We start from the raw sequence: 16,863 nt of genomic DNA, 5'->3' as shown, positions 1-16,863 counted from the left end.
TTATTGACTGACTGACAGATACCCATGGGTAATTCAACAGTTTAGAAAAGGAGATTCACTTAGCTAGTGCAGGAGAAGGCCATTCAACAAGGATGTGCATTCATGAGACATCTCCAAGTTGCTTCAGCTGAGCTAATCTCCCTGACCTCAAAGTTTCCGAAGGTGGTGGTTATTTGTCCTTCGTTCTCAAAGGAGACCATGACATCAGGGAGGTGATGTCACGGATTTAAGTGAGGGAGGACTATGCAAAGTCACCAGCCTCACTTTCTCCTCCAGAGTCATCTGGGTCCAGTGGTGACATGTTAGAACAACTGGAGATGGCCCTGGATGCAGTGAGAAACCTCTTTAAGCTGAGGTCTTTCCCAGGTCTCAATTTGACTGAGGTAACACCCATTCAGTGATTAAAGTTAGGTAAGAAAAGAGGTGGAGAATGGCCTCTTTACCTAGTGAAAAAAAAAATCAGTCTGGGAGGGAAAGACTCTAAGGGCTTCTGGCCAAATAGAAACAATTGCTATTTACATTTACCTTGGAGTCAATCAAGGCCCAAACAATGACCTAGTGGGGCTTGGTCTTGGACCTATTGTTGGCTAATCTATGAGAGCAGAGTCATTTGGCTTTAAGGAGAGGTCCTTAAGGGAAAAAAAAGGTTTCAACGATCAAATTTTACCTTCCTTTGGGCAGAGAACCCTCAAGTAGGGAGTTTCTTTGCCTGTTTTGTACTCAAGTGACCGTGGTTCAGCCATCAAAAGGTACCTTTCTTTGAGCAGAGCATGGAGAGAGGGAGAGGGAGGTTATGTTTGTCCTTCGTTCTCAAAGAGGATCAAGACATCAGGGAAATGATAATATGACTTGCAGTTGACTTTGATTTCTTTCTCAAACAAGCCTTAAACCCAATTCACTCTAGATGTCATAGATTGGACAATAGGTCCCTGCCCTCCTAGCACAGAGTGAATGTAAATACTAAATAGTAACAGTTTCTCTTTTGGCATGTGCTGGGTCTTCCCCTCCCAGTTTGAATTTTTTTTTTTAGTTTTGATTAAAGGAGCCATCCCTTGATTAACTTCTTAAAGAGGCCTATTCACTGAATGGGTGTTACCTCAAAGTGAGAACTTGAAAAGACCTTAGCCTGAAAGGGCCAGAGTCTCCCAATACATCCTGGGTGATCTCCAGTCATCCTGATGAATATCAGGCCACTAGATCCAGATAGCTCTGGAGGAGTGAGGCTGGTGACCTTGCACAGCCCTCCCTCACTCAAATCAAAGTCAACTGCGAGTCATATCCTCATTTACCTGATGTCATGGTCCTCTTAGAGAACAAAGGACAAACACAACAATAACTCAAGTGATCAGGAATTGATAAAGCCTTTCATTCCTTGAGTCAATTAAGTCTTAAAGATGGTCTTCTGGCCTTTTGGGGAAAATTAACCTAATTTGCATTAGAGAGGGACACTGTGCTTGGGACTCTGACTCCAAAGACCTTATGTTGTACCAGAGTTATAAATAAACAGGACATTGCTCCTACCACAACAACCCATCCATTTTACCCCATCCTGTGTGACTCTTGGCAATGTCTATGAAGTGGGATCCACCAGATGTGCTGAGGACCTTCCTTGATTTCTATTGTTGTCACAAGGTTACCAATGGAGCATGTGTACTCTCCATTCCTAACTCTTGCCATCTGACTGTCCCATACACTTTGTTCATACATTTCCTTAATAATATTCTTTACACTGATTTACTTTTCTAATTCCTTTTTTCACAATGTGCTACAGCTTGCTCATGCCCCCTATATACCTTTCCAGTGATTGCCCTTTGTCCAACCCTTTCATTTTACAGGTGAGGAACTGAAACTAAGAGATAGTAAGTATCAAAGTCAAAACTTGCATTCACATTCACTGATTCGAAATCAAGCACTCTGTCTACTGCATCTCTCCTCTGGCTTTGCTAAGCTTTCACAACCCTATCCAAACCCTGATATTTTTTCCAAAGTGTTCCTCCTTTCACAGCTGGACCTGTGTTGAGCGTTGGGAGTGAGGGAAAAATTAGAGAAGGACAGTGGATAGGCAATCTGGACCATCACAAATCATGGAACAACGCTCTCCCCTGTACGTCCTGTTAAACACTCTCTTCTGCCAAAAGGAATGTCTGTGACCTGCTTCAGATGTGTGTGTGTGGAGGGGGAATGATGGGTAGTTTCACTGGCCATGTATGCATGTGTGTGGAATGTATCAATGGGATGAGGTGTGTGTGAATGACAAAGGTTGGTATCTCTGTGTGACGTAGGTCAAATGGAGGAAGCTACAAAGGAATCTGCCAAAGAGACAGCAAAAGGATAAAGATACAGGTAGCAAAGGGGAGGAAATGCAGCTCCTGTCAACATTTCAAAGTCTCCCCAGGGTCCTGTCAGAAAACAGAAGGTGAAGAATACTCGTGGGTCAGGCAGAGAGTTAGGATTTCCAGCTTCTGTGTCAGGTTCTTGCTCTGATTCATCATGTCTTCAAGTGTCAGCTACCTACTCGCTTTGTGATTTGGTTTTCTCTTTTGTGAAATTGGACAAAGAACTTACTCTCTTCCCTTCCCCAAGTACAGATGAACATATGACAATAAAGCAGCTTGTCATGGCAATGTTGGGCATGGAGTTTCAACGTGGACTATCATGAAGCATCACCATCATTATTACCAACAGATCTTGATGTCAAACGAGATGTTCCAAAACTCCAGTACCAGGGGCGGTTAGGTGGTTCAGTGGATTCAGAGTGTTGGCTCTGAAATCAGGAGGACCTGAGTTCAAATGCAGCTTTAGACACTCACCAGCTGTGTGACCGCCGGGCAAGTGATCTAACCCCAATTGCCTCTGAAATAAATATATAAATAAAATTTAAAAAGCAAAATAAAAAGTTCCAGTGCCCAAGAACATTAGCAACTTTGAATAAATACACCCAGAAATGGCTGGTCCATTGCTTTCTTGGCTTGAGAGTTTTTCCCATGTTTGAAGTTATAAATGTGTCTCCTTTCAGAAAGAAAAGACAGATAAATAGAAGGAATAAGACATAGAGTGAAGGCACAGTGCCCTGTCTTTCACAGTCCCTGACTTCAAAAAGCTTGTACTCTACTGGAATATGTGACACATCAACAGATATTTTTATAAGATAATTTGAAGAGGAAGAGAACACCAACTGGGTAGCTGAGAGACCAGGAACAGCTTCTCCAAAGAGGTGGCAAATGAGCAGAGCATTGAAGGAAACTAAGGATTTCTGAGAAGGCAGAAAGACTGCAAGGCCACCGATGTGGAAGATGACAGAAGGCTGAGTTTGAGAGAGAGCAAGTAGGCAGCTTTAGCTGGTGAAACATTATCCATAATGGAAAGTGGTGCGAGGTCTTTCCATTGAAATCAGAGGTAAAGCAAAGATATAAATGTATTATTACTGCTACTATTGCATATTGTTCTAAAAATACTAGCTATAGCAATTCCGCTAGAAAAAATAAATTGAACAGAGAAACACTGGCAAAAAAAGAAACAAATTGAGCACTTTTTACAGATAATATGATGGCCTACCTAGAGAATTGTTGTCAGTTGGGCCTGAATCTGGCTAGTCCCCTGGTGGTTTAGATAGTGGAACAAAATGAAATATCTGTAAGTCATTCAACATTTAACAAAAGGAAATTTACATACCCACAGTAGAAAAAGGATATTGTTTCAGCTGGATTTTCTGAGTTGTCTGCTGTGGTGGGCCATCAGAGACAGGCTGGAGTTCTTATGGCTTTTTGTGCTCAGATGTCGGTAGTCGGAACCTTTAGTAACCCGGGGAAATTAATTCTTTTTTTAGTAGTATATTTTCCCAGTTGTATGTAAAGATAATTTTTAACATTCACTTTAAAAAATTTTTAGTCCCAAATTGTCAACCTCTTCCCCCTCTCTAAAAAAGTAAGAATTTAAAATAGGGTATATGCGTGCAATCATGTAAATCATATTTCCATATTAGTCATGTTGAAAGAGGAGAAGCAGACCAAAAGGGAAAAAAAACCATGAAAAAGAAAAAGAAAGCGAAAATAATATGCTTCAGTCTGCATCCAGACTCCATAGTTCTTTCTCTGGAGGTAGATAGCATTTTCAATCATGAGTTCTTTGGAATTGTCTTAGATCATTGTGTTGCTGAGAAGAGCTAAGTTATTCATAGCTGATGATCATTATAACATTGCTGTTCCTGTATACAGTGTTCTGTCAGCATCATTTCATCTAAGTCTTTGCAGGTTTTTCTGAAATCTGCTAAGCAAATTAATTCTTAAGGATGGTTCCAATACCTTTTTAAGGAAAAGAACTAACCCAGCCCACATGAGATAAAGGCTGTAGTAGGTTGTCAAACGCTAAACAGTGGATCTCTCTGAAAAGCAGGACATACTTTTAAATTTAATCTGAACAGTTTTCTCCCCCTTTTTGTTAAGTCTAGACAATTAACAAAATGATAAAACAAGTCCTGACTTATAGTGTTTGCCAATTTGGGGGGGAAACGGGGGAAAGCTATAAATGCTCATACTGAAAATTTAACCATTAGTGGTTTGAGCTGGCTCTGTTGAGATTGAGGGATTCTGGGACCCCAAAATAGCAACATACTGGGTCCTGCCCAAATGAATTCGACCCAAGCCTTCTTTCAGTCAAAGAAAAAAACAAAGTTTATTAAAGATTTGCCATATTGGGTAGACTCTTAAGAAATCTCACCATTGGCTAGACTCTTAAGGAATCTGAGCATTTGTAACCCTTGAACTGACAAGTGGGCCAAATTGAATCTGAGCTAGATTGAATCTGAGTACCTTCATGGAGGCAAGGTGGATCTTATAAACAGAAAGACTGTGGGAAGCATCTAGTGGTGTTCAAGTGGTCTGGGTGACTGAGTGACTGGGGGAGGGGTCCAGGAAAGTCTTGAGAAGTCTAAGGAGGATCTTGATTGGACTGGGATGACTCCAGGAACCAAGAGAATGGGATTAAGGGTGAGAAGTAGCTAAAAGCTACCTGAAGATAACAGACTATGGAGAGATAGGCTAGGTCAAGGGTAAGAGAGATTTGGGCCAGGCTTATGGCCTTAGGTGAATGTCAGATCTAGTAGGAAGATTCAAGGAGAGTTCAAGGGGGTTCCCAGAGCCTATACCCCACAAGCTCTAGTTCATTCCTAAAGGAGATAAAATGAACTATTTTGTTTACAAAAAATTGAAAAAAAATTTCACAAACAAGATCAATGAAGTTAAAAGGGAAACAAGTAATTTTGGGGAAAAAAATCTTTGCAGCAAGTTTCTCTGACAAAGATCTCATTTCCAAGATATATAAGGAACTCATTCAAACTTAGGACAATGAGCCATTCTCCCGAGACAACTGATCAAAACATACAGATAGCAGTTATCTTTAAAAACAAATAGTATTGATTCAAAATTTCTATTGTTTTTTAACATGAAATACAACTTGGATATATAGTGACTTCCAGGGGGATTTTTCCTTCATTTATCATAGACAGGATACCTTTCCCTTATGATCCAGATTTTTTTCCTCCTCTGTATTAGCCCAGTTTTAAATTTATAAAATGTATTCTTCTGCCTATGGAATTCCAGTTTTGTTGTCAAATAGAAATGACTGATTTTTATGAATGTAGTATGAAATTTGCAATTGACATTGAGGACAGAATTATAAATTGTGGGGTTTAAAATTAGTCTACATTGTATATGCAGTTCACATGAATTTGAGATACTTTCCTTCTCCCAAAAGTTTCCTTGAGAAACCATGATATCTTCTTATAGAAGGTAAGTGGGTAATATGACTAGAGAAAGTATTATGACATGAATTCTGCCAGTGTCTTGAAAGAGAAAAGAGAAAAAAGAAAGAGAAAATGGCCTACTTGAATATTAATGGGAAGCTTATCTAGAAGTTAGGAGGGGTGAAAGGAGACATCAGTAAAACACTAAACCATCAACTATTTTAAATATTTTAAACCATAACTTATTTTAAATAGATTTGTAACTTCAACACAGAACAAAGTAAACCCCAAAGAGTTTTAAAAGTCTGAGGTTGACATAGATTTTCCACAGTAATCTCAAGAACTTCCAGATGAAGTTGTTAATAGGTGTTGGCCAATCACTTTTCTTTGTAGCCTCTTATGTGTGCTTGGCTATAGTATTTAGACAAGAAGTTTTACAAGGGTCATCTGCCCTCCAGCCAGAGTGTGCTGGAGCCAGCTTGTACCTGGCTCAAGAGAGCTAACTAACAAATGATCAGTGTGAACATTTACACCTTGGAAATTGGGCAAAAGCTACAAATCAGGCCTTGATTTATTGTTTTGTGAATTGTCCAGATTTAAGAACATGATGGAGGAAATGCTAATAATACAGATCAAACTTTAAAGTATGTTAAGCATTTTTCTTCAGAGAGTTGGATGTAAAACATTTACCTACGTACCCCTGCCTCCAACCGAACTCCTGCTGTGGCCAGATCTTCCAAGATGTTACTTAACAACAGGATAATTAGGAACATGATTACTGGGGGTTATCAACTTCCTCTTTAGCACTGACACAGGAGTCTGTGAATTCAAGGATATGTAAGCCAGTGTCAGTTAAGGGACAAAAGTCTTGCATTTTTTAAAGGCAGAATATTGCCCTTTCTTTCTCTGAGAGAACCTGAGAAACCATTTCCTGGATTATGAAACTTCATCACAGGACTTCTGATACAGATGTCTGAAAAGTTTCTTGAATTTCCTTTTCCTCAGTTTGAAGTCCAATGTATTTATCTATACACTATTTAATCAGTGAATCTGTGAGGTTTTTGTTTTTTTTCTGAAACAACATTCTGGCTTCATTTGTAATGTACTGAGCAGTGAGGTAGCATAGTAGATGGAGCATTTGGCTCTGGAGTCTGAAAGACCTGAGTTCAAATCCTACCTTAGGCACTTACTAGGTAACCTTGGACAAGCCACTTATCACGTCTGCCTCAATTTCCTCCAGTGTAAAATGGGGAGGGTCTGCCTCCAAGGGTTGTTGGAAGAAAACGAGATAATATTTTTAAAGTGTTTTGCAAACTTTAAAGCATTATATAATACTGGATTGTATTAGTTTTTCTTTGATGGTGTCTTCCAACTGCCTTGATGCTGCCTGCCTTGCTAACCTGAAAATCCTGTAGTAGTTGTCCTGTAGCTGTGTCCATCAGGCCTACCCACACTCTATGTAGCTTGGACCGAGTAATTTAACTTCTTTGGTTTTCAGTTTTATTATCTGAAAAATGTGGGGTTGGTGAGTGAGATATGGGTTAAGAAGGAACCATGATGGTGAGAGGAGGGAGGAGGGCAGGGTGAGAGGAGAGACTCTTAGGAGCCCAGCAGAGAAGTCACCTACAGCAAGTTTTCTAAAGAAGAAATGAAAGTTATCAATAACCATATTAAAAAGGCTTCATATTAGTAATAATTAGAGAAATAAAAATTAAAACATCTCTAAAGTTTCATCTTAGACCCATCAGATTGGTAAAGTTGACAAAAAAACTAAAATGACAATTGTAGGAAGGAGTCACACCAATGTACTTTTGGTGAAGCCGTAGGTAGATCTAGCTGTTCTAGAAGACAGTATGGAACTATGCCCCCAAAGCGACTAAACTGTGGCTTTCTTTAGACCCAGTGATACTACTACTAAGCCTATGCCCCAAAGAGATTTTTTTAAAAAGAGGGAACCTACCAATAAGTACAAAAAAAATTTATAACAGCTCTTTTTTCGTAATGGCGAAGAACAAGAAACTTAGGGGGTTCCCATTAATTGGGGAACAGCTGAAAAAATATGGTATAATAATAAAATGGAATATTATTGTACCATGAGAAATGATGAGAGTTTCAAAGAGATCTGGGAACACTTGTATGGACTGAGGCAGAGTGAAATGAACAGAAATAGGAGGACAATTTATACAGTCACAACAGTGTAAAGAAAAACAACTTTGAAGGACTTGAGACTCTGATTGATTTCAGAGGACTGATGACGATGCATGTTGCTTACCTCCTGACAGAGAGGTGATGGGCTCAAGACGCAGAATGAATCATACATTTTCAGACACGGACAATATAGGAATACATTTTGCTTAATTATGTATATTTATTAAAAAGGTTTCTTTTCAATTTGGTGAATAGAAAAAGGGAGATTACCAAAGAAAAAGAAAGAGGAAATAAAGAACAGTCATTACAAAACAGATAGAAGGCCAGAAGGAAACAGGCATGGCAGCTTGAACAGTTACATGTTAAGTAATTAATCATGCGTTTAAAAGGAAAAACAAGTTGTAGATAGATTTGCAGTTTCGTGTATGATCCTTCTTTTATGGGCCTGTATTGCATATAAAAATGCTCATTTTTTTTGTTGTGTGTTAAGTTCATAATAAAAAAATTTAAAGGAGATATCAATTTTAAAGGGAGATATCAATTTTAAAGAGAGAGTTATGCAAAGATTGGAGAGAAATCAATCTCGCCTTGATTTTGAAAAAAGGAAAGAAAATGGATGCTACCAAGTGTAAGACAGTGGGCTTGACTTCTATTCCTTGGCAAAATTCTAAAATGTTTTACTAATAAGAACTGTGTTATTAATAAGTTGATTAGTGAACTTCTAAACAAAAAAAAAAATGGTGTAGCAGCAAGCACCCTGGCACACCCAGGATGGCCTGGTAGCATAGGTTCTTTGATCTGACTTTCTAAAAGGAAAGGCAACTTTTAAGGGGTCAGTAATCTTCTTTTAATTAGATTCACTAGTTCAGGGGAAAGGTTAGTACCCTGAATGTAGAGAAAATACAAGGAGAGAAATTAGCACAAAGACCAACAGACTGGGCTGCCACTGTCTGAACCAGGTAATATAAACCACCTTCATACACCACCTGATCCGTGGAGCACAGATACATCTGAGTAGTCTGGAGGGCTCTGAACAAATGGCTACTCAGAGTCCCATCCAGGGAATGAAAAGGTCCTTCTCATAAGTGACCCCTCAAAGCAAAATATCAACCTCAGAATATATATACACTTTTGGCTATTAATAGGACCAGAGTCAGAAGGCATCACAACCAGTATGACTCAGTGCCTAATTAGCTTAGTACCAAAAGGTGTGGAAGCCTTGCTATAAGCAAGCCTCCCTTAAGCAAGCTTCCCTTTAGGCAAGTTCCTCCCCCAGTGGGCTCTATATGACTCAGGATGTATCACATCTGTGAGCTGGGCCAGAGCTCAAAGCAGCAAGATATCTGTGATTGAACACATGTGGTCACATAGGCTGATTAATGGACAGAGAAGATCTTCCTATTCCATTAACATTATACTTGGTGATCACAAAGAGCCGCCATGGCTTCATCATGAACAACTCATGCCAGATTAACTTAATTTCTTTTTTAAAAAATAAATAAATAATTAATTTTTAGTCTTTAACATTCACTTTTATAAGATTTTGAGTTCTAAATTCCCTCCTCTCTCCCTTCCCCCCTTCCCAAGACGGCACGCAATCTGATATGGTCTATACATTGTATAATCATATTAAACATGTTTCCACATTAGTCATGTTGTGAAAGAAGAATCAGAACAAAAGGGAAAACCATGATAAGGAAAAAAACAACAAAAAAAGAAAATAGTATGCTTCTATCTGCATTCAGACTCCATAGTTCTTTCTCTGCATGTGGATAACATTTTCCATCACTTAATTTCTTTTCTTGACAAGGATACTAGACTAATGCCTTAAAGTGTTTGTTCCCATCATGGATTCAGTCCATCCCTTTTCTCACTCTCCAGTGACATATGACCTCATTGTTGCATGCCTATGAAACCCAGACAGTATACCAGTGGAAATTGAATCCCTTCCATTTGAATTATGTTAGGAAGACCCAGAAGATCACCTGGCAGGATAAGGTACCAGACACTGAGGTCCTTACTTGAACTAAACTGCCAAGTATTCAAACTCTACTATGGACAGTGAAACTACTGGCCACTGTGTTTGAATGCCAAACAAATGCTTGCCTAAAAGACTGTTTTATGGAGGACTCGTACCGGGCAGGCGTTCACATGGTGGTCAGAAGAAGGGATACAAGGACACTCTCAAGGTCTCTCTTAAGGACTTTGGAATTGATATTGTGACATAGGAGACACTGGCTCATCAGAGAAGGGGCTGTGCTCTATGAGCAAAGCAGAATTGAAATAGCTCAAATGAAACTTGAGATAGGAAAATTTAGAGAGCCCACTCAAAATGTTCACATGGACTATTTGTGTCCGACTGTGGTAGAGCATTCTGAGGTTGTATTGGTCTGATCAGTTGCAGTCTGACAAATTGTAATTTGACTCTGGCATCGTGATGTCATTTTGTTCCTCTTGGAAGGACACCAACCAGTGACAAATGACATGGATTCAAAGTGATCCAAAGACTGGACTGGTCCCTGATTCCTTCGCATAGCTTCTTTCACCCACTCCCAACTTTCACCGCCCCCCCCCAACATGGAGGCTCCCCTTGTGTCCCTAGGCAACCTAAAGTGGAGTTGGCCTCCTCCATCTTACCTCAGGAAACTGGAAGTCAGAAGTACCTATGGTAGCTCCAGAGCCCCAAGCAACTGGAAGCTTGAAGAATCCCCAAAAAGATAAAATTTAATAGAAATAAATGTAAGGTGTTACATGTGTATGGGGGGCGGTCATCCCCCAAGAGGGAGAAACCCTCAGAGCTAGAGGCAGCTACCCCCAGTCTCAGCATGCTCTGGGTCTGGGTGCACATAACTCACAAGCTTCCACCAATATATTTACTTTTAATCATCAGAGGGCATAATTAATTCAAAACAATTAAAGAAATGCATAATAAAAATGGAAAAAAAAATCTTCCATTAAAACCTAGGGTAGGTACACTTTTCCACAGTTTTATATAGTATCAGTGAAAACAGTGAACAAACGTCCCAACACGGATGGGGAGGCACACACTTAGGGAACATGTACATGCAAGGAGGGGTGTACAGATGACCAGGGCAGAAGAATGGGGGGAGCACAATTTATGCCTCTGACCCTAAAAACACGGTTCAGTTCTCTGGAATAGGCCACTGAACTTTTTTTGTTGGATTAAATTTTCTGTTTGGTTATGGTGAGTATCCTCTTTTCCCCCAGATTTTAATCTCTGAAGCCTAGACTGTAAACCAGACAGTTTTGGGGCTCAGAATTCCTGGAGAGTTTTTCAACTCCAAACCTCTTTCTTTCTTCCTAATAAATAAGGGAGGGGGAGAAGTAGAAAGGCACCTAAGCAAAAAGAAAGTCCAGGGTCTAGGCCACGGTTTCTAGTACCGACTTAGCCAAATTCCTGACCTTTCTTATGCAGATACCAAAAAGAGCTTTGGAGCTTCAACTTAATCGGTTTCTCGTACACTAAAGTGGGGAGGGGGGAGGAAGACTTTGTTAGATTTAGCTCATCTGGGAAAGATCTGACATTTTTTTTAGTAGACTCCAAGATCAAGAGGAACCAATGGTTTAACCTAAAATCTCAGGACTAGGGTACTATTAATCCTCTCGCTACATCTGGGTCAGACCACATTGGAGGGCTGTGTCCAGTTCTGGGCGTCGTATTTTAGGAAGGACATCGGTGGGGTGGAGATTGCGCAGAGGCGACTGACCAGACTGAAGTACTTTGGGGTCAAGTCACGTGAGGGTCAGTTGGAGGAACCAGGGGCGGGGGAGGGGGTGGTGGTTAGCCTGGAGAAGAGCTCTGTGGGGGGAAGTCAGCTGCCTTCGAGTGTTTGAAAGGCTGTCTCGTCAAAGAGGGATTCGAGTCGGTCATTTCTTGGTCCCAGGAGGAAGCACTCTAAACCCCAGGTGGCAATTACAAAGTGGCAGATTTTGGTTGGATACAGAGGATTTTCTAACGACCAGAGCTATCGAAAGGAGAAATGGGCTGCTTCTGGAGTTAGTGGACTTCCCCTCCCTAGACCTTCAAGTGCAGGACTAATTATGTGGGCATGTTTTGGAGGGGGTTATTGGACTAGACGGCCCCAGGTTCCTTCCTCTAAGAGGCTCTGATCCGGGGCGGGGAGGAAGGGGCTGGCTGGGAAAGGGGCCTTCGTTGGGGGTGGGGGTTAATCAGTAAGGCCCGTAAGTCGGGGTTAGGCCGGCTAGGGGCAGACCTAGGGAAGCCGTGGTGGGGGTAGGGGGGGGAGGGAGGAGAGGGGAGGGAAACGACTTGTCCCCGCCCGCGGCTCCACCTCTTCTCTCAGGCAGGTGGTTCGCGGGCCTCGGGCCTGGTGCCCATTGGCCGGGAGCTCCCGGGGCACGGAGCTGGCCCCGCCCCCGGCGCGTGGGGGGCGGGGCATGGAGCTCCCGGTGTCACCCTCCGTGCCGGGAGTCTCTAGTTCGCGTTCCACTGGCGGTGGCGAAGGCGACGACGTCAACGTCAAAATGGACAGCGGGGCCTACGGCGCGGCCAAGGCCGGCGGCAGCTTCGACCTGCGGCGATTCCTGCAGCAGCCGCAGGTCATCGTTCGGGCCGTGTCCATGGTGAGCACCCCGAGTCCCGAGGGACCCAAGCCCGCCGGGCAGGGCCGGGCAGGACCTTCCGGCGGACAGCAGGTGGCAGGCGGGGGTGCCCTCGCTTCCTGTGGGCGCCAGGCCCCCGACCCTGCCCGCCCTGCTCATCCGGCGCTCCTGGCCTCTGCCCCGGGCCGCGGCCACCCAACCCCCTCCCCCCGACTCCTTCGTCTGGTCCGGGCCATTTCTTCCGGGACCGTCCCGGCAGCGGGGCAGGTGTTCTGTGGCGCCGAGGCAGGCCCCGGCCGCCCTGCTGGCAGTGGGAGGAGCCCGGGCGAAACTGGGCAGGTGGCAGGCTGGCTGCCCTATCACGCTCCCGGGTTGGGGATTTACGAGTAGGGAACTTTTAAAAAAGTAGGAATGAGAAGGAAAATGTGGCCCGCTCCTTGCCCGCACCTGGGGGCTTTGGTCCCCCTGCCCCAGGGAGGCTGGCTTCTGTAAAACGGGTTGGGCAAGGTTTGCGGGGGCTCGGACCACTGGTGCTTCTTTCCCTCTCCTGCTGATAGGAAAAATGCGAATTGGGCCCAGCCCGAATCTGAATCTATTGCTACGTACACCATGTAGAACCGGCTATGGAAAAATCTGCCCCGGCATGTTTAGAGAGCCCTGGGTTGACTGGGGAAGACAGTGTGTGACCAATGCTGGAAATGAATTCCTTGGGATCGGGGCATCTTCGAAGCTTGGACAATGCCTACTGATACTGACTGGCACCCCAGCACTGCTTAGGAAGCTCCTCTCCTCTAGGAGCAGATTGCCCCGTGCTCTGCTTTAGGGGAAGGTGATGGTAGTGCCAGGGGGTGAGGGACTGGGCACAGTTTCTCTCTACTTCTTCCCTGCCTCCCACAGATTTATAGGTCTTTGTTTTAGCTTGAAGAGTAGAACACGATTTGACTTCAAGCTGCTGGGTTCTATTGAAAATGAGAGTACCCTTGTGATTGGAAGTCTGGACACTCTTTCAGATTGGTCCCTGAGGCAGCATTGTTTTAGATCAGCCCCTTGATCTAGGGCAAGGTGTGCTAGTGGTAGGGGATTCCCTAGCCTGTAATAGATTTCCTCTGAAGTAGTCTTTCCTTTGGGACCCTGATTTTTAGATTCACTCTTAGGTCAGAAATGTACTCCTTTTGTGAAATCATTAACTGGATAGACAGATCTAGGGCCCATAGATATATTTGGAGAATATTTGGCCCAGGGCTTATGAGCTTCAGGCTGACATCTCAACAGTCTTCCTCACTCTCACCATACACTACCCCCCCCCCCCAGCTGGCATGAATAGTGTTAGTGTAGCAGTTAATCTCCACTGGAACATTGGCAACACTGAATGGTGTGGCTGTTAATGCCCCTTTATTTGGTGGCAACATTTGTATCAGTGCTTATAGAGAGGGTAAACACAAGTAGAACAACCCTTGAAAGCTAGGCAGGATAATCTCCATCTTGGGGGCAAGACCATTGACTAGAATATTCAGAGACCTAAGCCACTCAGGTCTTCTCCCTGGAAGAATTATTCTTAGGCCCATTGATCTATGGAAGAATTTTATCTTTACATGAGTATGGTGTTCATTAATGGACATTTATTAAGCAGTGGGGATGCAGAGATGAAGTATTACATAGTCTCTGGCCTCAAAGCTTTAAAGACATTCTGTCCTCACGGTGGAATAAGGCAGGATGGAGACGGGGGTGGGGGGGGTGGGGGGGTGATATGTATATACATAAATTTAATATAAGGTAAAGAGTGGTGGGACAAAGAAGGGGCCCAGAATGCTCTAGGGATATTTCAATTAGGGAAGATTGGCAAGGTGGCAGAGGTGGTGACTTGAAGGTAGAGAAATATTCTGAAAGGCAGAGATGTGGAATTGGAAAACATTTCAGGTTAGGGGGTGGCCTGCACAAATTTGAAGTTCAGAGAACAGCCAGTTGTCCAGTGTAGCTGGAATGTAGATGTGTGAGGCAGGCTGACTGTTATGCCATAAGAAACAGTTGACTTCTCCCCTCTCCCCCATTAAAGCCAGAAAGTAATCACATTCTGAGATCACGCATGGAAGTCATGAAATGAAATAAAACAACACAAAATAAGATATTCAGTGCCAGGAGTATCATCTGGGCTCACATTAACCTTTCCCAGGTCCCAACTCGTTTCAAATTCTGGGTTTATAGATTATGGGGATCATCATCCTAGGGTGTCAGTGTGGCTTCCCCAGCCTCATCAGACATTCCTTCTCTTCATTAGTTATTTGCCGTGATCGTGTTCTCCTGCATCATTGGTGAAGGCTACGTAAATTCATCCCTTTCAACTGAACTCCACTGTGTCTTTAACCGCAATGAAGATGCCTGCCGATATGGCACAGCCATCGGGGTGCTTGCCTTCCTGGCTTCTGTCTTCTTCTTCGTGGTTGATGTCTATTTTCCCCAGATTAGCAATGCCACTGACCGCAAGTACTTGGTCATTGGTGACATGATCTTCTCAGGTAACTTTCCTGTGGGCTTTTGGGGAAGGGATCCACATCTCTTTAGCCCAGTGGCTCCTGGGGTAGGGATGGGGAAGGATCCATTTATGTTCCTTGGTAATTCCCAGTGGTACTTTCTGACTTGAGGGGGTGGGTGACTGTTATGGGGAGCTGGCTCTTCCACATCCTATTTTCTCCCCAGCTTTCTGGACCTTCCTTTGGTTTGTTGGATTTTGTTTTCTCACCAACCAGTGGGCAGCCACCAAGCCCACAGACGTGCTGGTGGGGGCTGACTCAGCTCGGGCAGCAATCTCCTTCAGCTTCTTCTCCATCTTCTCCTGGGTATGTGAGGGTCTGGGACCATGGTCCTATGGTGGGTGATGCCAGAGGTATGGGTTTTGGCAAAGTTAGGGTTGGGTACAGGGTTCTTTACTTAGATTTCCAGCCTAAACCTTCCTCATTCCTAATGTAAGAAGATTGGGGAAAAAAACAACAGGGGCGCTAGGTGTCTTATCTCTCCTGCATTACCTTCCCTTCCTCAAGCTTTTCCATCCTCCCAAACCCTGACAAGCTGTTCTTTCCCTAGGGCTTGCTGGCTGCCCTTGCCTACCAGAGATACAAAGCTGGGGTAGATGACTTCATCCAGAACTACATTGACCCTACCCCTGATCCTGCTGCCCCCTATGCCTCCTACCCAGGCGTTGCTGGAGACAATTACCAACAACCACCCTTCACCCAGAATGCAGAGACCACTGAGGGTTATCAACCACCTCCTGTTTACTAAAAGTTGAGTTAAGGCAGCATGCAAAAGCACAGTGGGGAGCAAAGGGAGGAGTGGGGTCAACTTAGTCTTCACCTTGGGAAGGGAAAGGGAATGGAGCCTTTGGACACCTTCAGGATGCCATTCCCTTCCTCCTGTTTGTACTCCATGCTTTTTCAAACCTGCCACATAACTTGAAGTACTGCTTCCTTCCCTTCAGGAGGGACTGAAGAATCTGCCTTTGGACAGAGCATTTTCAAAAGACAGTTTTGGATAGAAGTGTTTTCTCACTGCTTTTCCCTTTGCCTGAGACAGCTATAGAAGTGGGATAATCCCTACAATGCTACTTACAGTGCCTTATGTCTTCCCCTTCATCCAAGGGGAGCAAAACTTGTGGTGATTTCTGTGGTTCTGGCAGTGGCTGCTTAGAGTTCTCTGCCAAGGATCTTTCAGGTCCTGCTGAGATACTCTGTGGTGCTTGTGCGTGTGGGTGTGCAGGGTGTGTTTGTGTGCCTTCGTGCTTGTCTTCTGTTGCTGGTGGTGGGCTCTGAGGTGTAGTGAGCTCCCCACCTTGATTTCTCCAACACATACACACTCCTTTGCTCTCAGGTCTGTAACCCTTTTATCTGGGGTTATTCTTTTGATCCTTGCGCATTTTCTACTCGAAGGAGAAAGTGAGGATCACCCAGGCATCTAGCCCTGAGCCCCTTATGGTTATTGCTGTATTCTTTCTGCTGGTTCTCCTGTATTCTGAGATTGCTAATGTACACCCAGTGCCAGAGTCTCCCTGGGAGTTGGTGACAGCAGGGGCAACACTGCCTCGTCCTTGCTACAGAAGGAAGCTGGGAGTGGCTTTGCTTAACCTGCAAGGCCCTGCTTTGTGTAAATATTCTGCCATTGTTAAAATATGAAATGTGAGGCAGAGCCAGAAGGCATGCCTACCTTGCAGCCCCTGGATGGTTCTGAATGTATTAAAAAGCCATCAGAAAAGGACATCCAGAAGACGGCATTTTGTTAAGTTGGTTTGGAGATGGAATAAAGAAATATATCTATATGTGTGTGTGTATTTTTTTCTCCTTTTGCACCTTCCTATTGGCATTGCTGTTATGGTCTTAGATTACTGGTACAAAGGGAAAAGG

General features: G+C 43.6%; 1 protein-coding gene across 1 annotated transcript; it reads left to right on the top strand.

Moving 5' to 3' along the window:
• Positions 1-11,655: 11,655 nt before the first annotated feature.
• On the top strand, positions 11,656-16,778 carry SYNGR2 (synaptogyrin 2). Its single transcript, XM_036758096.1, has 5 exons — positions 11,656-11,815; positions 12,214-12,493; positions 14,748-14,985; positions 15,167-15,306; positions 15,551-16,778. Exons 2-5 carry the CDS (start codon positions 12,308-12,310, stop codon positions 15,746-15,748), a joined length of 762 nt encoding a protein of 253 aa, XP_036613991.1. The 5' UTR covers positions 11,656-11,815; positions 12,214-12,307; the 3' UTR covers positions 15,749-16,778.
• Positions 16,779-16,863: the final 85 nt, after the last annotated feature.

Source organism: Trichosurus vulpecula, chromosome 4 (assembly GCF_011100635.1).
Source record: "Trichosurus vulpecula isolate mTriVul1 chromosome 4, mTriVul1.pri, whole genome shotgun sequence".
In the NCBI taxonomy this organism is placed as follows: Eukaryota; Metazoa; Chordata; class Mammalia; order Diprotodontia; family Phalangeridae; genus Trichosurus; species Trichosurus vulpecula.
This window is presented reverse-complemented; position numbering and strand designations above follow the sequence as displayed.

Excerpts from the sequence above, each read along its gene's own strand:
- SYNGR2 (XM_036758096.1), top strand. The coding sequence starts at position 12,308 with ATGGAGCTCCCGGTGTCACCCTCCGTGCCGGGAGTCTCTAGTTCGCGT. Across the intron at positions 14,986-15,166 it reads TGGTGACATGATCTTCTCAG|CTTTCTGGACCTTCCTTTGG; the intron begins GTAACTTTCCTG and ends TTTTCTCCCCAG. Across the intron at positions 15,307-15,550 it reads TCTTCTCCATCTTCTCCTGG|GGCTTGCTGGCTGCCCTTGC; the intron begins GTATGTGAGGGT and ends TTCTTTCCCTAG.